This window comes from Macrobrachium rosenbergii, chromosome 56 (genome assembly GCF_040412425.1).
Source record: "Macrobrachium rosenbergii isolate ZJJX-2024 chromosome 56, ASM4041242v1, whole genome shotgun sequence".
NCBI classification, from domain to species: domain Eukaryota; kingdom Metazoa; phylum Arthropoda; class Malacostraca; order Decapoda; family Palaemonidae; genus Macrobrachium; species Macrobrachium rosenbergii.
Genome location: NC_089796.1, coordinates 35,469,757 through 35,492,222, shown reverse-complemented (window position 1 = coordinate 35,492,222; position 22,466 = coordinate 35,469,757). Strand labels below are relative to the sequence as shown.

The following is a 22,466-nucleotide window of genomic DNA, read 5'->3' as shown; positions in this document are numbered from 1 at the left end:
GCCAGGAGTTATCTGGCTCCCCCAGACTGAGGAAGGGGCCCAACGACATTGATATGGATGTAGCTGAACCACTGACGAGGCTGGAGAAAATCGCTGGTCCCAGACTCTGTGTGCTGGGATGTTTTGCTCGTCTGGCACGGGATGCAGCTCCTTGCCCACTGGCAGATGTCCTTGTTGATGTCATGCCAGATGAACTTGTCAGTCATGAGGCGCGCCGTTGTGCACTCCAATGGATGGGGGAGACCATGGACTATGTCAAACACTTTCTTTCTCCTTGAGGCGGGCACCAGGTGGCGTGGGCAGCCTGTGCTGGTGTCACAGAGGAGAGTTGTGCCCGAGCTTGCTAAGGGCACGTCTTCCCACTTGAGAGCCGTCACTGCCATCCTGTAGTCCGCCGTCTCTGGGTCCGCTGCTTGTTCTCTCACAGGTGAAGGGAATTGATTTCTACTCTTGACAGAGTGTCGGCCACTGAGTTTTTCTTACCAGGAACGTAGCTGATGGTGCAACTGAATTCGGAGATGGCGGTCAGGTGCCGCTGCTGCCTTGCAGACCACGCGTCCCCCTGCTTTGCAAATGCGTGAACCAAAGATTTGTGGTCTGTTAGGATTGTGAATTTGGTTCCCTCCAGCAGGTACTTGAAGTGTCTCACAGCCTGGTAGATAGCCAGCAGCTCTCTGTCGAAGGCGCTGTAGTGGGTCTCAGCTGGCAAAAACTTGCGGCTGAAGAAGGCCAAGGGCTGGGGCGTGCCGTTCACCAGCTGCTCGAGTACTGCACCGTAGGCGATGTTGCTGGCATCCGTTGTCAACCTGAGGGCAGCGGCGGGGTTTTGGTGAGTTAAGGTGGCGGCACTGGGGAGGGCCCTTTTCGTTTGAATGCATGCCTGCTGCTGCGGAGCTTCCCATGTTAGTGTTTTTGGTTTCCCCTTCAGGATTGATGTCAGGGGGTACATGATGCAGGCGATATCTGGGATGAAGTGCCGGTAGTAGTTTAACATCCTGAGAAACTCCTGAAGGGCCTTGATGGTTTGTGGTGCTGTGAAATTTTGTATAGCTTTTACTTTAGAGGCCATGGGACACACTCCTGCTGGGGAAATCTTGTGGCCAAGGAAGCCTACTTTTTCTTTCCCGAAAATGCATTTGTCGAACCTGAAAATTAATCCGCTGTCCTACAGGCATTTCATGACAGTGCGGATGTGGCAAAGGTGTTCCTCTGGGGACCTAGAGAAAATGAGGATGTTGTAGACATAGCAGATGCAGAAAGGCAGCTCTCCCAAGATGGTGTCCATCAAGTGCTGGAATGTGGCACCTGCGTTCCTGAGACCGAAAGTGGAATAGGAAAATGTGTAGCTCCTGAAAGGCGTGATGATGGCGGTTTTTGGGATGTTGTCGGGATGTACAGGGACTTGGAAGTAAGACTTCAGTAGGACCATCTTGGAGAAAATTTTGGCCCCGTGGAGGGAGCCCATCAGGTCCTGCATGTTAGGGAGGGGTAGTGGTCTGGTGTTGTTACCAAATTCAGTCGCCGATAGTCCCTGCAAGGCCTCCATGAACCATTGGATTTCTTTACCATGTGGAGGGGAAATGCCCACGGGCTTGATGCCTTTTTACAGGCACCCATGCGTTCCATTTCTGTGAAGGCTCGTTTGGCGTCTTGTAATTTCTGGGGGGACAGTCGTCGGAACTTGGCATGGGTTGGTGGGCCTGTTGTGGTGATGTGCTGGAAGATGCCATGCTTTTCTGAAGCCCCAGGTGACTGGCACAGTTCTGGTTTGAATATGTCCAGGAACTCCTGTAGGAGGGACGTGTAGCTGTTGGGGGCTGTGGAGCAGATGGTGGGCATTCCAGGTCCGGTGGAGAGCTGACAGGAGTGGCATGTCCCTGTGTCGAGGAGGCAATGTCTGGCGACGTCGACTAGTAGTCCGTGGTGCCCTAAGAAGTCCGCACCTAGCAGAGGGAACTTAAAATCCGCTATGACGAAAGGCCAGTGGTATCTGCTCCCCAGGATTGAGATAGCCTGGGTCGTTGTGCCATAAGTGCGGATAGGAGTTCCGTTTGCTGCTATGAGGGCCGGTACTGAGTCAGGTATTTTTTATAAACCTTCCCTGGATGGCGGGAAGACCGACTGTATTGCCCCCGTATCTACCAGCAGGCGACGTTTGGAAATATCGTCCGTGATGAAAAAGCCTGCTGGGTGGGGGGAGTTGGATTTCGCGGCCAAAGCTGTTACTTGTGGCTGCCTTTATCGTTTTTTGTGAAAGAGCAGGGAGGCCTGCAGGTTCTGGCGTTGGTCCCGAACTTTCTATGGTAGAAGCACCACGTCGGGTCTGACCATGTCCTGTGCTCTCTGAGTGGCAGTTTCTTCTTTTATATGGTGTTGATGTCTCCGTCGTCATCGCCGTCTTCCTCCGACAGGTTTCAGGCTCCCAGGGCGGCGGCTGCAAGGGTGGTGATGTGTGTCGAGGTCTTGGTGGCCTTGTATAGTTTCTGGGCGTCGTCGACTAAGACATCCATGTTTAGGTTCTCTACATCCCTTATCTGGCGCCGAACTTCCCACGGGAGGCGCCAAAGGAAGATTGCTTTTGTCGGGTCTATAGTCCGTTTCCTCCTGTTCTCGTCGCGGCCTGGGAGTGTTATCAACCCCTGCAGCTGGTCCCAGGCTTCTCTGGGTGATGCATCTCCAAGGGGCTGGGATAACAGGTCGAATGCGCACTGCGCTCTTTCGGACACGGGCATGGAGTAAGAATTCAGCAGTTTGTTTTTTAAGTCCGCGTATGTGACTTTGTCTGGTTGCGTGTCCAGCCAGGGGGAGATTCTGTTGAATACTTCTTCCGGGAGCACTGTAATGACTATGTCTGATTTGGTAGCATTGTCTGGGATGCGCGCCAAGCGAAAGTGCGTGTCTGCGCACCAGAACCATGATACTATGTTTTGCCGCGAGAACGGGGGAAGTTTCACTGTGTCTGGCTTTGTTGGTGAGAGAGGTATACAGACAATGCTCGCAAGTTCGCATTGAGGTTCTGCTTCTGACATCTTTACTTCTCATGCACCAAAACGCAGGAAAATGCGCCGTATTGAGTCCGTTAATGGTGCTCATTTGTTCGAGAGGTCAAACAAAGTGACAAAACATGCCTTTTGGGTACGCCATATTTAGTCCATTAATGGCACGGTTTCTGCCAGGGAGGGTGCTATCAGAGGCCTAAACTTTATGCCATAGTTAGTCTGCTAAAGGCTTTCTGATGGTAGGGTGCGGCCGTAGTTAGTCAGTTAATGGCTGGGCCAAAACCACACTACCTGTCCCTGACCCGGGGTCACTAGTGTGAGGTTCAAGAGAAACGTCAACAGAGAGACTGATTCTTTATTATTCTCGACAGGTGTTTTAAAACAATAAGTGGATGGAAAGGTAGCGGGCGAACTGAGGGCCCCCGCTGCGTCCATACAGAATTTGTGTTTTCTTACAAGCATAAAAATACGCACAATATTCATTACATGGCATATAAAAGGTAGATATACATATCAAGCGAAAGGCTGTACAACGATGCATAAGATCAGGTACATAAAGAATCTGAAAGAAAGACAGGTAATATACATGACGTGATTAATGTAAATCTGAAAAGAGAAACACAAGAAAGGAGAGGTGCGATTTGTCTCCCTAACACACTCACACTACTTGGTAGTTTGGTGTAGAGCAAGATGGTATATAATTCACTCAGTTCCAGTCTTTCACTCTCGAATGATCCTATGCAGCATTCGAATTGCGCTCTAAACCCTTGAAGCGATTCTGCATCTGCCTTGGGAGTCTTGGCTTGGAAGAGTTTTCTAACTAAACACAATTTGATTTCGTCTTTTCTGCCATAGGTCTCTTTCAACAAGTTCACTGCTTGCAAATATTTATCACCTTCTAATTTAAAACCAGATATCAGTTCCAGTGCCTCACTTTCCAATAGGCCCTTCAGATAAGAAAACTTCTGTATATTCTCAAAATCAGTACGTTGGTGTACTGATACTTCATAAAATTCCCAAAATGAATTCCATTCTGTTACATCAACATCAAAATGCTTGAGGTCTAGTTTGGGTAACTTCACAGTAGCTTTAACAGGCAATATCGGCGCACTAGGTTCACCTCTTACGGCTGGAAGACTCGTGATGGAGGAATTTAGTCTATGAATTTCAGTGCCTGCCTTTAGGTTGTATTCTGCTTGATTCATAATTTGGTCAGGTTGTTAGATCCAATATTTCATTATCCAATTCCTGGATTTTCTGCAAATATTCCTTCAAGGAATCTCACAATGACGAAATACTATTGATATCACCTGTATCAATAGTGGTTTCAACCTTTTTTGACCAGTTAGTTATCACAGACTTAAAACCACCCCATCTCCTCTTCAATTCTTCTAGGTCAGACATCTTAGCCTATAATTTACCAACACCAAATACTCAAGTTCTTAATTACTAAAAGTGTACAAACTGAGCTGAATATATATATATATATATATATATATATATATATATATATATATATATATATATATATATATATATATATATATATATATATATATATATATATATATTAGCAAATGTTACATTCAAAAGTTGGCCACACTTCTTCAAATCAATCAATGGTAGATCACTACCGGTTATATTATATATATGTGCCCCTGACTACACATACATATATACAATGCACAACAGGGTTTTATTCCAAATTAAATATCACATAAGTATCTTAAAACTTACCATAAATTAAAAAAAAATTAATATTTCCTTTCCATTACCTACAATTTATAAAGAAGGAAAAATGAACAATTTACGTACAAAGTGGAAATGCGTCAATCATCATTTTGCCTAACGTAGCTTAACCTAACTTCTGGGTTGGCGTAAGCACAACCGGATAATTACCCATCCTGGGTGAAAGCATAAGCATCTGCTGCTTCACATAAGTGACTTGCCAGTGTCTTGTAACTATCATATTGAAAATGCACTCTATCACTGGCAAAGTCTCTTTCTACCAATTGATTGAAAACAAAAGTTATTTCTTGGTTTCTCTTCAATCATTGTTTTAGTAGATTTTTTCGTGTTCGACATCTTGTATGAGCCCATCGCCCCGACGCCGTCTCTTCCAAACACACGTGTGTGTTCGTCATCCATCGGAAGGGACATGACAAAACAAGAGCATCTCGTTTTCTTTCTCTGAAGGAACGAAACTTCTACCATACAATATTTCCGTCTGTTTCTCCCTAACCATTGTTGTCTTGATATATGTACAATCACCACTACTTGCATTGCCATGCACCCATTCTAATCATGTACTCATAATGTTCCACTCAATCTTCTGTATCAAACTGTATGTATGTTTCTGTTTGTGAGACACCAAACGTCTCGCCATTTCACATATAGTATGCTACTGCATTGTATTCATTAATCTGTCTCGAATCTCATGCAATTGGCCATATGTAGAATTTCCTGGCCTTTCCATTGATATATGTTTTATCACTGTACGTTTTTGATCTCTCACAATCGCCATCTATTTGTCTGCTGACAAACACAGATGCCCGAAATCATTACCTCTGTTTTCCCGTCTGTATGTAGATGCTACTTTACCGCCCGCATGGGCCAATAACATCCTCGGAGATTCTGTACATTCTTTTACGGGCTGCTCTAGGAGCAAGAGCCCATGCTGGCACAAGGCCAGCTAAATCTAAAACAACAAATGTACATTCATTCAGTAAGGAACTACCAATAAACCAGTCAACACCCAACCAGTATGTCACTCAATCCCGTCCTTACAATCTATCTCTAAGGATGTTGCAAGGAGTGGAAGAAATTTCAATACTAACTACCAAAACCTTACAGTTATAGGTACCTTCCAATCCCTCTACTAGTCCTAAAATCTTATTTTTTACCTTATTGACCAATTCTGGATCTTCATCATCTACATCAATATCGTTTCCTCCGATGACCAGGATAACGATATCTGGAGCATAAGCTGTCAGTTTGGTCACTAGCATAGGATCCAGAAGGTTATCGCACACTGCTCCTGATTTCCCAAAATTGCAATAATACAAGGGCTGTTTTAGTCTCACATCACTTTTACTACAGCACCCTGTCATAAAATGATGGAGATGTTTTACATGAGAATGTCCTATCACAGCAACCTTTTGCCCTATGCGAAATATGTTTGGATAGGCCATAGCCGTTTTATCAACTTTATTCAATGTGCAATGATCCTAAAAATAAAGAAAGGAAGGCTCAAATTCCCACTGACTTACTATCAAGCTTCAGCTAGGCTAGGCAATGATTCACCGAGTTAATCCTACTATTCCATTTCAGGCTAGGCTAACACATGACATTCTAAAATGGCCGCCACCATCAGCCGGTCACGGCTCTATCTTTATTGCCAAATATCACAATGATTCTTAAAATTTCATAAACATTAACAATACAGATCACTGTCATAACAACCAATCACTGAAATCCAGGTCATGGCACCATTTTATTCCGACTCATTCAGAATAAGTATAGCATTTCAAATCATCATTGTTATTGATTTTGAAACGTACTGACCCAAATCGTAGCCGAAGTCTTATGCTACACACCCAGGTTACTTTGTTCTTATGTTAATTCAAATTATAATTATATCAATACATTGCGTTGTGTATATTAACTAAACTAACAATATGAACTTACTATTGGCGCATTCAGTGTTCCTAGCTTGAAATACAGTGGTTAGATTGGCGTGAGCACACTCTCTATTTCACGACCTTTTTAAGAGGTACGAAAGAAACGAGCAGGATAAGGTTACTGCCACTTTATTCATGATCCAGGCCGATAATAAATAACAACAAATACAGCAAACCAGTACACTTTACAATGTAAGAACAGACAGAAATGGAATTGGATACAATCTTGATGCCTGTGAAAGAAGAAACATGTGATACATTTTTACAGCAGGTAAACAAAATATATACATAGGTTAAATGATTGAACTTTGCGTGACCTGATGCGTTAGGCGTGACTAATTGTAGGCAAAGAAAATGGGACATCACCACAGAAATCTTGCCCAGCAGAGACTTTACAATTAACACTTTTAGCAGAGACTTCACGAATGACTTTACAGATGACTTTACAGATACTCCCCCAACAAGACGTGGGTAACGTCTGATTAGTCGGCGTATCTGCGTGAGGACATCGGGAGAATGCCCTATGTGTGGGTTTGCCTGACTTGACCCTGGAGAGGGCGTCCGCCACGGGGTTCTTCCTGCCGGGGAGGTACTTGATGGAGCAGGTGAACTCGGTGATGGCCGAGAGATGCCGCTGCTGCCTGGAAGACCATGCGTCCCCTTGCTTTGTGAAGGCGTGTATCAGCGGCTGGTGGTCCGTGTAGATTGTGAAGGGCGTGCCCTCCAAGAGGAACTTGAAATGCCAGACTGCATGGTACACTGCGCAGAATTCCCGGTCGAAGGTGCTGTAACGGGCCTCTGCGGGGTCGAATTTCTTGCTGAAGAAGGCGATGGGCTTGGGGGGCGCTGTCGATGACCTGCTCCAAGACAGCACCACAGGCAACGTTGCTGGCATCCGTCGTCAGCTGGAGGGGGCCGCTGGGATCCTGGTGGGCCTAGGTGGTTGCCTCGGTGAGGGCGGCCTTCGTCAGGGAGAAGGCCTGCTGCTGGCTGTGTCCCCACAACAAGGACTTTGGATGGCCTTTGAGTGTTTCCGTCAGGGGGGCCGTGGTGTGGGTGATCCCAGGGATGAACCTCCTGTAGTAGTTCACCATCCCGAGGAACTCCTGGACGGCCTTGATGGAGGTGGGGACGGGAAACCTGGTGACAGCTGCGACTTTGGATGTGAGCGGGCGGACACCATCCGGGGATATCTCGTGGCCCAGGAAATCGGCTTTCTGGACGCCGAAGGTGCACTTGTTGAAACGTACGACGAGGCCGTTCTCCTGCAGGCGCTGCAGGACTGCCCGGATGTGTTTCTGGTGCTTCCTGTGGGACCTGGAAAATATAAGGATATCATCTATGTAGCAGACGCAAAACTTCAGGTCCCTAGGATGGTGTCCATGAGCCGCTGGAAAGTCGCCCCAGTGTTCCTCAGGCCAAAGGTGGAGAAGGCGAACACGTAGGACCCGAAAGGCGTGATGATGGCGGTCTTTGGTATGTCCTCTGGCGCGACAGGTACCTGAAAATAGGATTTCAAGAGATCCAACTTAGTAAAAATTTTGGCCCTGTGGAAGGAAGCCGTTAGGTCCTGCATGTTCGGCAGGGGGTAATGGTCAGGTTCCGTTGTGAGGTTAAGCCACCTGTAGTCGCCACAGGGTCTCCATGTGGAGGGGGGACGCCCACGGGCTGGAGGCCTTCTTGCAGATTCCCATCCGCTCTATTTCGGCGAATGCATTCTTGGCCTCCTGTAAGCGCTGCGGGGGAAGCCTCCAGAACCTCACATGTGCAGGGGGGCCCTTTGTCTTTATGTGATGGTAGATGCCATGTTTGGCTGGGGCCCCGGGGACTTGGCGGAGCTCGGGCCTGAAAACTTCCGGGAACTCCATCAGCAGCTGTGAGTACTGGTGGGAGGTGGCGGAACAGATGGTGGGCGCCTTGGGTCCCATTGCCAACGGGAGGGACTGGCAGGAGTCAGCGTCGAGGAGGTGCTTCCTACCGACGTTGACTGCCAGCCCAAAGTGGGCAAGGAAATCCACACCCAGGATCGGGGTCCTCACGTCCGCGATGATGAAGTCCCAGGGATATCTCTGGTCAAGGATGGAGATCGACAGGGTCCTGGTGCTGTAGGAGAGGATGGGGGACCCGTTGGCAGCTGTCAGGAAGGCAGCCGGGTCTGATTCTCGCTTGAGGTCCTCTCTGGATGCCGGGAAGATTGATCTAACGGCCCCCATGTCGACCAGCATCATCCTGCCTGAGACGGTGTCGCTGACGTAGAAGCCTACTGATTCTGGGCCCCTGGGTTCTTCTGCTGCCATGGCGGCCTGTCCTGCTGGCCGCCGCCATCCCCGTTTTTTGAACGGATGAATGAACAGGGCGGCAGACAGTTCTGGACATCCCTGCTGAACCGCCTGTGGTAGTGGCACAGCCCCGGGGAATTCCACCTGTTGTGAGGCACTGGGCGCCTCCTGGCGACGGCGTTGACTTCCTGCTCTGCGCCCTCCTCCTGCTGGATGGTGCTGACTGGTAGTGCGGGTGCTGGTACCCACTTCGTTACCCTCACGGAGTCCGTCAGGTTCTGCGCCATGCGGATCAGGTCGTCGAGGGGGATGGCGTAGGGCTCAGGGATTTGTGTCCGGACCTCCAGGAGGAGCTGATGAAGGAGGAGCTCCCGCAACAGGCTTATTTCGTTTTGTTTTCCTGTGCTGTCGGTGTCTGGGAGGGTGAGGAGGTCCTTTATCATGCCCCATGACTCCCTGATGCTCTGCTCCTGCCGCGGGCTGACGCCAAGGTCGAGGGCGCGGGCGGCCAGCTCGGCGACCGGCAGGGAGCATGCCTCGAGGAGGGACTTCTTCAGGAGGTGGTAGGTGAGGGGGCATGCGTCGGACACCCACAGGATGAGCTTTTTGTAGATTTCATCCGGCAGGGCGTTAAGTACACTATCCACCTAAGGCACTCCGTCGGTGAGTTCCGCCATGCAGAACTGGCTCTCGACCCTGTACAGCCATGATGATGGGTTCCCCTGCGTGAACAGCGGCAGTTTTAAGGTCAAGGCGACCCGTGATTGTCCTGCCGGGCAGGGGAGAGTGCGGGGCACGGGCAGGGGTGTGGAGGAGCGTGAGAGCCTCGGCGCAGCGGCAGGTGCGGGTGATATGGGGGGGAGGTAGACATCCAAATCCGCGAGGTTAGCGGTTAACTGAATGAGGGAAGGGATGTCCGAGTCCATACTCGCTCTTTGCCCTCTTAACTGGAGTAGGATACTCACGTCAAAACGCACTTGGAAGCGCGACGTGTGAGTCCGCTAATGACGCTGGTGATTTTGCCAATGAGAGTCAGCACGCCCAAACGCTGGTTCAGTGCTGTGATTAGTCCGCTAAGGGTGTAAGTAAGTTCCTGAAGCCAAGACTGAGTCGCTGTATGGGTCCGCTAACGGCTTCGGGAACCACTCCAGGGTCACCACTTTAAGAGGTGTGAAAGAAACGAGCAGGATAAGGTTACTGCTACTTTATTCATGATCCAAGCAGTTTATATAGCGGCAGACTGGTGTCGCGCCGCAGAATACAATGGAAACCTCAGTGACCCGAGGTCGATAATACATAACAATAAGTACAGCGAACCAGTACACTTTACAATGTAAGAACAGACAGAAATGGAATTGGATACAATCTTGATGCACACTTTTAGCAGAGACTTCACGAATGACTTTATAGATGACTTTACACCCTCATCCAAAGCACACCGCAAGAAATTATCCTTACATTTAGATATGCATATCTCCTAAAGGAAGTTTCCCTAAATGTACTTTAAGATGAATAGGAATACTTAAGTGGGTTTGTAGATACTAATAATTATGGCTGCATTCTTGAGTCCCCACTAGCTTGAACCACTCTGTATCAAAGTTATGAAGAGACTGACTTCACGGCCGTCTTTGACCGACACTAAACCTTCGACTAGCTACCAAACAAAAACCAATATCGGTAGCTAAGCAATATTACACACGAAACCGTTAAAACAATGCCCTTAATTACTAAATATGAACACAACAAAACACAATATCCTTCTTCTACATAATACGCATTTCCACTTTACGTAAATTTAAAGAGAATATATAAAACTATACTACAACTTGCGGAAAAGTACAATCTCTCTTGTCGAAGTATCGACACCTTGGAGTCGGAGATGGTCTTCAAGCGGCATGTGTTTGTTGATGGCTTAATTGCTGAGGAGGACAGCAGGATAAGTTCCAAAGGCTGAGGGCTGACTAAACCATAATCGCCAGTGTGGAAGAATGAATTCTTCGTTGGCAGCCTTATTGCTGTTGCACCGCCTTGATCGAGGTCGTCCGGTGATGGAGGATTGGAGATTGCTCATCAATGTGCGGTGGTCGCCCTTGTGGATCTTTCGCTGTTACTCCAACGAAAGGCAGATTATTATTCCAGTTGGGCTCTTATGAGTTGTAGTACACTGACAATTGTTATTGCTTTTATTTTGAAGGGCACGAGTAATAATTATTGGAGGGTTTTGAGTATGTCATTGTGTTGAGCAAGAGGCTCTAGTGATTTATGGTGTATTATTATTTTGAAGGGCACGAGTGAGTCATTATGTTGAGCGAGTATGTCTCCTATTATTATTGTTGAGTGTTACCGCTGTTATTATGCCTCTTATTTTTATTGCCCTGTTTTGGTTATTGCCTCATTGTATTGACCTATTGTTGACTGCTGCTGTTAATTTGTTAATTATGTGGTTAACTTCACTAATGTGACTTATTTATTGTACCAAAGGTATTAATATTGATCATTGTGGTTATTTTGCATATGACATTTGTTTTGGTAATTGTTTTAATTGTTTTGGGAAGCCATTCCCACCATCAGGGCTACAAAAAACACGAAAATTGAATCAGACAATTGTACAATGTAATAATTTGCATAAATAGCCAATGTGTTAATAAAATATTTGGTTACATAACTTCAAATGAAAACTGAACAGAACACAATGTCGGGAAATAGTATAGATATAAAAAGTATACCTCACGAATGCATAGTGGAAATGGATTCTTGAAGTGATGGTGTAAATAAACAAGGAAATTGATTGGTTGTCTTCTTGGTGTCCTGTTACTACACGAGAAAATCTTACTCCATATATATACCACAGTATATATATCTTCGTGATTGAGAAGAATGCTGTTAGCATGTTATGATTTATTTGTTCATGTCATGATGGTGGCATTGCGCTCGTCACTTGTAAGTCAGCTTTCTTTAGTATTTAGTTTTTCTCGTTGGCCAGTCGTGGTGCCATCTGCGCGTAAACAACGCAGCATGTTCGTTATTCCCGCTTCTTTTTAGTCTGAATAAAAATCTACCGACTACAACACACGTATCAATCAGCCCCTTCCTGGAACTCTTAACAAATGAAACTAATCCTAGAAAATCTAGAACTTAGTAAGGTTAACAAATGTAACTATATATGTATATACATACATACATACATACATATAGGCTATATATATATATATATATATATATATATATATATATATATATATATATATATATATATATATATATATATATATATATATATATTAACTTTATCACATACACAATTGTTCTGTGCATTAGTAGAATTACTAAAGGACCTCATTCAAACTGGTGGTATCTAATGGAGTTTTATTCAAAAAGTTACAAGCTTTCTTGGACAAACAGTCCACATTATCAAGTATCCGGATACTTGATAATGTGACTGTTTGTCCAAGAAAAGTTGTAACTTTTGAATAAAAACAGGAGGAATTAATACCACCAAGTTTGAATGAGGTCCTTTTATATATATATATATATATATATATATATATATATATATATATATATATATATATATATATATATATATATATATATATATATATATATATACCATAAAAAAATAATGGCAATGTTAGGGCAGGTTGAGATGACAAGTGCTAATCCTCGGCACTTGGGAAAGTGACTGATAGTGCTTTTCCACCCTGCAGAGTCAGAAGTTGGCGATCAGAAAAGGAAATTCATACTGAAAATCAAAGAATATAGGAATTAATTATTTACGAGTAAATGTACTTGAAGAAAGCTTAATAAAGTCCTAATTTCACTTGATAATATGCCTTAAATGATTATTGAAGTATTGTTAATTTAACACAACGCCCCCTTTGGTTTTCTTTTATAAAATTGTTACACTTTGAACACTGCAGATAGAATGTTGCTTTGACTCCAGATGGTTTTCTAACGGCGGTGACGAAAGTTTCATGTAACTGTTAGTATTACCATGAATGTTGTAATTATTGTTACTATTTGTTACTTAGTTCTATTATTAATGGACACAATGTCAACAAAAGCATTAACAAGGCAGTTGTATAATACGCACAATAGGCCTATTGCTGTTAAAGTATCTAATAAACCTACTCGACCTCCTGTCCACAGAGTTATGCATGGGGAGAGAGCCTTAGCTACAGTGCTTGCCATGTCCCTGTCACTACTTGTAGCACTCGTAGCACTGATGGCAGCCACTGGAGTGCAAGCACAGACAGTCACCTACACCTTCACCAAGTTCCCTTACAAAGAGTCTGTGACCAATGTACGTAAGTTACTTTTCTGTTATTTTGATTGCATATGATACTTGAATGAAAAAGTGAGACAGAAAAAAGTAAGTTTCTGTGAGTCTCAGTCTGCCTGGTTGTGTTTGGAGGAGAAAGGTTGGTTGTGCTAGGTAATATAAATTCTAAGAAAGGTCGTACAAGGAGGATGCAGTTTCTAGTTTTGGAGAGCCTGATGTGACTGGAAATGGAGTCTTGTGGAAATATGTTCTGAAGGAGCTTGTTTCCCAAAGAGAATATCCATAAGTATACTTGGGAAAGAGAAAATGTTGAAAAGAACTTGACAGATTATGCATTAGTAAAGGATAGGTGGAAGAGAGAGTTGGCGTGAAGGTGAGAAAGTGATTGCTCAAGGTATATTTAATCATTGTCTAGGTAAATTGAAAATGAAAATGTGAGGAAAAATTATTTTAATTGGAGAAGAAGATTCAGAATATGACTATGAATATAATTACAACGAGCAAGTTTGAGTTAAAGGTACTTAACAAAGGTGTGGATGGCGAGTATGCAAAGTGCATGGATTGGGTATCTGGGCCCGGAGAGAGTACTCAGAAACATGAGGATTATTTCATGGTGGGTTAATAAAACGAGAAATTCAGTAAAGGCTGAAGGATATTGTTTAACAGCAGTCTCAGGAAATACAGGATCATGTAGAGATATACATGAGAATGAATCAGGCGGGGACAAAGTAAAGGAAAAACGAATTTGTACAGGAGATGAATGATTGCAGAGAAAAAATTAATGAGTGAATGGATCTCACGAGAAAAGGTGCCAAAAAAGATGTACTTTCAGAAGATTAAGTAAGCTTTACTGATAGACTATTTTGAGAATGCATACTTGAAAATGTTTTTAAGGCTGTCGAGGATAAAAGCTATTACAAATGGGATGCTGTGGTATATGGGTGTTGGTTCAGCTGCATGCCAGACAAGGGTGTGTAAGGTGTATCTGGAGGAATGAAAATTTCCATAGGATTGGATGATAAGATTAGTGTTATATATAAAAGACAAAGTAAAGAAGTGTTTGTAAGATTTTGGGAACAACATTTCTGAGCATACCTGAGAAGGTATTGTAAGTTTAGGTTGAGGAAGTAAGACAGATAACAGAGGAATTGATAAAGGAAGAGCAGTGCAGATGGGAAAAAGGAAGCGGATGCTGCTATCGTGTATTTTATGAAGCAGTCACTTAACAAGTTTGAAGGTAATCGGATAGGCCATTTTTGGCACAAAAGGGTCCAGAAAAACATGATCGTAGAACTGACAGAGGCACGATCTGTATGGTGCCGATGTGTGGCGAAGACGATAATTTGATTAACAGTTAGTTTTTATGGTGAAATCAAAACTTGTTTTAAATTATGCAGATTAGATAATGTAAAAAGTAGTGAAAAGTTTAGTGTAAATTGAAACCACACGAGGATATGTCAAGTTTCCTTAAATTTTATTGATGAGTGATAAGAAGTCTCAGATTTTAATTTTTTTTTTTGACGAGTGATAAGAAGTCAGAGAAGAGACAACCGTAGGTGCAAAATTGCAGAAAAGAAAAAGAGTTCATGAATGGAAAGGCTAGTACTTGTAGACAATAGTGTTAAGCACTGGCAAATTTGACATTTGTAAATGGATGCTTTGGAAGGGAATATTAGCATAAGTAAGGTTAAGTAAATATGGAAAACAGAAAGAATGGATGAAGAAAGAATGGAAGAGGTTGATTCATTGGTGTACTTGGGAAAAATACAACAGACAATGATAAACTGAGAAAAAGGTTGAATTTCATAATAGGTGAAATTAGGAAGGCAGCGGGAACACCGTGAAAGACTTAAAAAATGAATTCTCATGGATGCAAATGTTGGACTGTATGAAGGGACTTATGGAGGAAAATCATGGATGTTAAATGTAACTGAAAAGGGTGGAAACTATTAAGATGTGTTGTCTATATACTGCATGTATATTAAGAATAGTCAAAAGGTGAGAAATGTACAACATAGCATTGGAATGTTTTCAGGCGGTTTGGCGTGTTTTTGAACTGTGTATAATTAAAAGTGAGGAATGATAAAAAGGAGCCAAAGTTCTGGCTAGACAAAGTGGAAAACAGGAATAACTCCAGGAAACGCAATAAAGCATGCAAAATACTGTAGAAGTAAGTGGTACAGTGTGAATGGGGTTTCAGTATGATGACTCTTCTGTGTAGGAGTTTAAAGTAGCTAATGCCCTTTAGGAATTTTCTTCAAAAGGTGTTCATTTACGTTATTTAACTCTGGTACCACCCTTTTGGGTGGAAAGGCTTAATGGTGATATATAGTCCTGAATTCCTTTCCTTCGCTGGTTCGAGCCCACGGGACGACGAACTTATTATCAACTAAAAAATTCCCCTTCGGTAACATATATGAAAATATATCATTTCCGAGGTAGAGCGAATTGGATATTAAAGGACGTTTGTAGCTTACTGATTGTATATGAATCACGGTGATGTGATAAAAAGTCATATATATATATATATATATATATATATATATATATATATATATATATATATATATATATATATATATATATATAATATATGTATAAAGTCTATCTAATATAAGGAGCCCATAAAATGGCAAAATGTAGATAGTTAATGGTGCATTTTAGAGACCAACTGTCTATCTCTTCAGGCAAGTAATGATTGAGAAGAGTTACAGAAAAGCGATATTCATACCAAGAGGTATATAGGTCAGCCGTTATGTCACTCCAGTTGACAATTTCTCTTTAATCTTCCTAATCGCTGGGTGAAGGAAGATTTTATCTATATCTGAGTCCCAGGCTCCTTTTGAGAGGTTCATATTTCTTTGTTTAATCAAAGCTGATTCTACCATCTGGCTTTTGAACCGACAATTTCTTCTATAAATTATATGTGAAAAATTCCAGTTTATTATGAGATTATGGTTACTTATGTGGTTAAAAATAGCTGAGCTTTGTTGGTCATACCTAGCTGAACATTTATGTTGTATTAATCTCTTGGGGAGTGATTTACCTGTAAAACCGATGTAAGGTTGGTCACAGTCAAGGCAAGGGATTTAGTATACTCCTGTGTCTTTGGGGACTGGCTTTTGTTGGACGTTAATCAGGGATTTAGCCATGGTATTTGGGTAGGTAAAAGCAAAAGGGTTAGAGTTTCCAAGTGTCTGTGTCAATGTCTTAATCCTGTCCAGGTGTGGGATTTTTATTTTATTGTTGGGCATCTCTCTAGTCTTGTTTTGAGGGGGACAGTAGAAGATTATGTTAGCTTTGTGGCTTGCCTTCTCAATTATATGGCCAGGGTATATTACGTGGTGGGCTTCTTCCCAATGACAACAACCCACAATGCACCAGAGACAAGCAGAGCTTCAACATGCGCAATATCCTACGCAAGGTTAATACTTTAACGATGACAGCTGCTTACAGATTAGTTCAATTTCCTTTTCTAGGAAATCCGGGGAGCAAGTCCGTAAGGCTCTTAAAAATAAATTGCTGGCTATGCTAGTCTTGATAAAAATGTCATAACTAAAACAATGAATGTATGAAAGTGAAAATGTTGGTTTTCTGTATATGGTAAATTTGTATTCTATCGTGTCTCTGATTATCAAAATGTCAACAAAAAGAATTTTTTTGTCTGTTTCCTATTCAACTTTAAACATGATGCGAGGCACTAATGCATTTAATTTTGAGAGAAATTCGTTGAAACTGCCCCACCTATTATCCCAAAATGTTAGGACATCACCTACATATCTCATCCACAGCGTGTCTTTAGGTTTTATTGCATTTATTATTATAATTTAAAAATATTCCATGTATAGATTGGCTAAAACAGGACTTAAAGGGCTGCCCATGCTGCACCCGAATTTTTGTTTATAGAATAACTCCCTGAATGAAAAGACGTTATTTGAACTAACTATTTTATCTAGGGCTAGTGGGAAATGATCTGAATAGGGGGCTAATTTTTCCCTTAAAAACTGTAGAACATCCTGTACTGGTACTTTTGTGAACAGGGAATCTACATTTAAGCTTAAAAGTTTTATGTTGTGAAGTGGTATATGTGCTTTTTTGGATTTGTGACAGAAATCTTCAGAATGTTTAATGTGACTGGGAGGAAATGTGCCTAAGAAAGGGGAAAGGAGGCCGGCTAACCACTCAGAAATTTTATAATTGAAAGCTCCAGCACATGAGATAATAGGTCTGAATGGAAGATTATCTTTGTGAGTTTTGGGAAGGCCATAAATACAGGGTAGCTTTGGGTTAATGACTTCAAATTTCTCCAGCAGTTCAATGCTTTTTGTCTTTGCCAGTTAATCTTACTTTTTTAAGAAATTCTGTGGGGATTTTTCGTTACTAAGGAGCTGGTTGACTTTGTCGAGGTTGAAGTCTTTGTCCATGATCATGATTTTCCTGTCTTTATCGGATCTGCTTATTGCAACATCTAATTTTTGTAGCGAGTGGATGGCTTTCATAAATCTACAGGGGGCCAGGGTATTTCTTATTAAGGTCAGTCATTGCATTTAGTAAAATGCCTTTTAAACACATCTCTTCTCGGATGTAATTTTTATCAGATATGAATTTGTCAAAAGCAGCTATAAAATGTAGATTATTTTTCCAGTCTGGCATAAGGGCAAAGGTTAAGCCAAGTTTAAAACTAAGTGTTGGTTTACGGTAAGGGGGCTATGAGATAAATTTAAAACTTTATCTTGTTGTGCGACTCATTCCAATAGACTTTCCCGTAAGTTAAATAACTTAATAAATAATAGCGCTTGGAACAATCTTGAGCGACAAGATAAATCCCTGATTAACATCCAACAAAAGCCAGTCCCCAAAGACACTGGAATATATTAAATCCCTTGTCTGGACTGTGACCAATCTTATATTGGTTTTACAGGTAAATCACTCCCCCAGAGATTAATACAACATAAACATTCTGTAAAGACGTCAGACGTCTCTTCATTTTCACATCAATCACGGCGTGCATTGCATTTCTTAATATGTCAAGACTCTCATGTAAATATTCATGTGCAGAATTTTCTGGCCTTTCTGCCGATATGTATTTCATCATTGTACATTTATTATGTCTCTCAAAATTGCCATTTGTCTGTCTGTCAACAAACACAAATTGCTCAGAGTGCGGGTCACAGTGATCGGAGGTCGGGCACCATGTTTCCGTCCGCACTTTGCCCTATATACCTGCGCTCAGGTAATAAATAAGTTAATGCCCAGTTGACCTTTCTTGTCCTCACACTGGTGATCCAAGGAGTGACAGTAAACACAGCAGTATTGGCTTCGCCAATTACGGACTCACTACAGCCGCTTTACCTTCAGACAGCCTTTAACGGAACCACATGGCGACAAAAGTCTAGGCCTCTGAAAGCTCCTTCCTTGGAGAACACCCGCGCCACTAACGAACTAATTACGGCGTACCCTTTCAGGTACATTCTGGTGTGCTCAAATGGTTTGGCCCCGCCATTTACGATTCATGTCGACCGTACTTGGAAGTCATTAACGGAACCACACAGCGTATAGTTTTGACTTCTGATGAGCCCCAAACACCATTAACGGACTAAATACAGTGCATACTTTGCATTTTGGTGTGAGGAAGAATGTCAGACACTGAGGTAGAAAGTCATTCCAAGGACGCACAGATCCTCTGCATCCCTCTCTCGCCTTTGAAGGCAGCAATAAGCCAGGCGATAAAACTCCCTCTGTTCTTGCAACAAAACACCGCATCCTGGTTTCTGCGGGCAAAAATTACAGATGAGGAGACCAAGGCAGACGTTACCATGACAACGCTACCGGAGGAGGTCTTCAACAAAATCACCCCATGGTTGGACTCATAAGCACATAGACCTGCAAGACAAGCTCATCGAAACATACTCCATGCCCGTCCCAGAGAGAGCACAATGCGCCCTCAACCTGATGACCCAGCCCTGGGGACGCATCACCCAGGAACTCCTGGGATGAACTCCGAGGTCGCCTGATGCTGCTGGGGGTCGACGCGGACGGTCGGAGGAAGAAGATCAGCTTGTCACAAGAAATATTCCTGTGGTGCCTTCTGCAGGAGGTGAGGGGGCAAATCACGGATGCGGACGCCCTTTCAATGGACGAATTGGTGAATGTCACACACAAACTCCACGAGGCCACCAAGACCTCCAAACACACCACGACACCCGCAGCCTGTAACCTGGTAACAGAAGAAGATGAGGCAGAGGACACGAACGCGGTGTACAGGAGGAAGGCGCCACCACAGCAGCAGAGGACGTGGACAAATCCAGTCTGGTGTTACTTCCATCAGAGGTTCGGAAGCGCCGCCAGAAATTGCAGAGCCCCCTGTTCCTTCACAAAAAAATGAGAAAAGCAGCCAGAAGTAACAACAGTGGCCACAAACCTTAAAAACTCCCAACCAGTAGGATTCTTCATCCATAACGCCATATGAAATTACGGATGCTGGTAGACACCAGGGTGATGCAATTGGTGTTTCCGCCATCAAGAGAGGACCACGACTACACATCCAGTGCCACAACCGCACTGGTGGCCGCAAATGGAAGCCCCATCCGCTGCTGCAGAACTTTGACCCAGAGAATATCCATCCTGGGCCGTAAATATGATTGGCCCTTCGTCATCGCAGACTTCAAATTCCCTCTCCTGGGTGCCGATTTCCTTGCACACCACAGACTTCTGGTAGATGTTGGCCGAAAACACCTGCTGGATACTGGAACCTGCCGCTCCCGACCGCTCTCCACCAGGCTGGGGATGCACGCTGTCTGCGCCATCTCTTCAAACAAGTAAAGCACCCTCCTTCATGAGTTCCCAGATGTCTTCAAGCCAGAGCTGCATCAGTTACCGGGAGCCTAAGCCAAACATGGCATCCATCACCACATCACCATGACAGGCCCACCAACACACGAAAAATTCGGGTGCTTGCTACCTAAAAAACTCCATGATGCTAAACGGGCCTTTGGTGAGATGGAATGGATGGGCATCTACAGGAAGGCATCGAGCCTGTGGGTGTCCTCCCTCCACATGGTAAAGAAACCAGACGGCTCTTGGAGGCCCTGTGGGGACTATCGTCGGCTGAACCTAGTAACGACACCAGACCACTATCCCTTGCCGAACATGCAGGACCTAACAGGTGCCCTGCACTGGGCCAAAGTATTTACAAAAATGGATTTACTCAAGTCTTATTTTCAGGTACCAGTACACACTGACGACGTTCCGAAGACAGCCATCATCAAGCTCTTTGGAACATATACCTTCTCCTACTCCACCTTCGGCCTCAGGAACACCGGGGCCACATTCCAATACGTTATGGACACCATCTTGGGCAACCTACCTTTCTGCGTTTGCTACGTAGACGACATCCTGATCTTCTCCAGGTCCCCGGAGGAACACTTCTGCCACGTCCAGGCCATGCTGAAGCGCCTGCAGGAGAATGGTTTGGTCGTTAGGTTCGACAAGTGTACCTTCGGAGCAGAAAAGGTAGACTTCCTGGGCCATGAGATCTCCCCGGCAGGTGTCCACCCCATGGCCTCCAAGGTGGATGCAGTAAAGAAGTTCCCAATGCCAAAAAACATCAAGTCCCTGCAGGAGTTCCTCGGCATGGTCAACTACTACCGTCGCTTCATACCAGACGTCGCCCGCATCATGTATCCCCTGACCACAGTCCTGAAGGGGAAGCCGAAAGCACTGGTGTGGGCAGCTCTGCAGCAACAGGCGTTCGAGCAGACGAAGGCAGCCCTCGCCAAAGCCACCACATTAACACTTCGCAACCCCACTGCCTCCCTGAGACTTACCGCCGACGCCAGCAGCATTGCTTGCAGGTCGGTGCTGGGGCAGGTGTTAGACGTCTCCCCACGCCCGCTGGCCTTCTTCAGTTGCAAGTTAACACCACCAGAGACTGCTACAGCACATTTGACAGGGGGCTGCAGGTAATCTACCAAGCTGTGCGGCACTTCAAGTATCTCTTGGACGGCACCCCTTTTACCATCCTCACGAAGGCGGGAGACACATGGTCTGCGAGGCAGCAGCAGCACTTGGCTGCTATCTCCGAGTTCGGCTGCACCATTAGCTACATCCCCGGCAGGAAGAACCCAGTAACCAACACCCCATCAAAGGTCGAGATAAATTCCATCCACCTCAGCATAGACTATGAGGACCTGGCGAAGGAACAGTCCACAGACCCGGAAACAGCAGTCTACCACACGGCACTCACCGCACTGAGATGGGGGGTCCAGTTCAACACTTCTCTGCGATACCAGCACTGGCCACCCACGCCCCCTGATCCCCACTTCCAGTAGAAAACAGACGTTCGATGTCATCCATGGTCTGTCCCATCCATCAGGCTGAATAACGGCGCGCCTGATGACAGAGAAGTTTGTGTGGAACACTATCAGGAAGGACATTTGGCAGTGGGCGAAGAACTGCATACTGTGCCAAACAAGTAAAGACACCCGGCACACGGAATCAGGCATCGGAGAATTCCATCAACCATGTCGGCGCTTCAATTACATCCATGTAGATGTCGTAGGTCCTCTGCCGCAATCAGGGGGTGCCAGATACCTCCTGATGGTCATAGACCATTCCACACGGTGGCCAGAAGCAACCCCGATGACAGAAGCATCAACGAGCGCCTGTAGAGAGGCCCTCCTGTCGAGCTGGATCAGCCGTTTCGGTGTGCCTGACAGCATAACTATGGACAGGGGCCCAGCATTCTTGTCGGAGCTCGGGGTTGCCCTGGCACGCCTGATGGGGACAACTCTCCACAGTAAGATGGCATGTAACCCAGCAGCCAATGGCATGGTGGAAAGGGCCCACCGTTCGTTGAAGGCAGCTCTGATGGCACGCTGTATCAACGACAATTGGAAGGCCCAGCTCCCCTGGGTCCTACTGGGTCTCCGCACTGCACCGAGGGCAGACGGTGATGAATCTCCCACAAAGAAAGTCTATGGCAAAACACTACCTATTCCGGGAGAGTTCTTCCCCACAGCGCCGGACAACGCAGATACCTCCCTTCCAAGGCTGAGGGAAGTGGCACAGAAGTTTGTGCCCTGCCGAAAGACTGTCACAGACAGGACCCATGTCTACAGCCCTGGAGGCCTGGATACCTGCACCCACGTCTTCATCAGGATCGACGCCCACCCTTGACCAGACCGTACAGGGCCCATACCATGTCATCTGCAGATCATCCAACGCC

General features: G+C 44.7%; 1 protein-coding gene across 1 annotated transcript in view; it reads left to right on the top strand.

The window, feature by feature from the left end:
* Window positions 1–22,466, top strand: part of LOC136836495 (uncharacterized) — a 107,444-nt gene that overhangs the window by 40,486 nt on the left and 44,492 nt on the right. Inside the window, exon 2 of the mRNA XM_067100832.1 lies at window positions 13,108–13,261. Within this exon, the coding sequence (XP_066956933.1) occupies window positions 13,108–13,261 (154 nt within the window). The remainder of the gene's footprint in view (window positions 1–13,107; window positions 13,262–22,466) is intronic.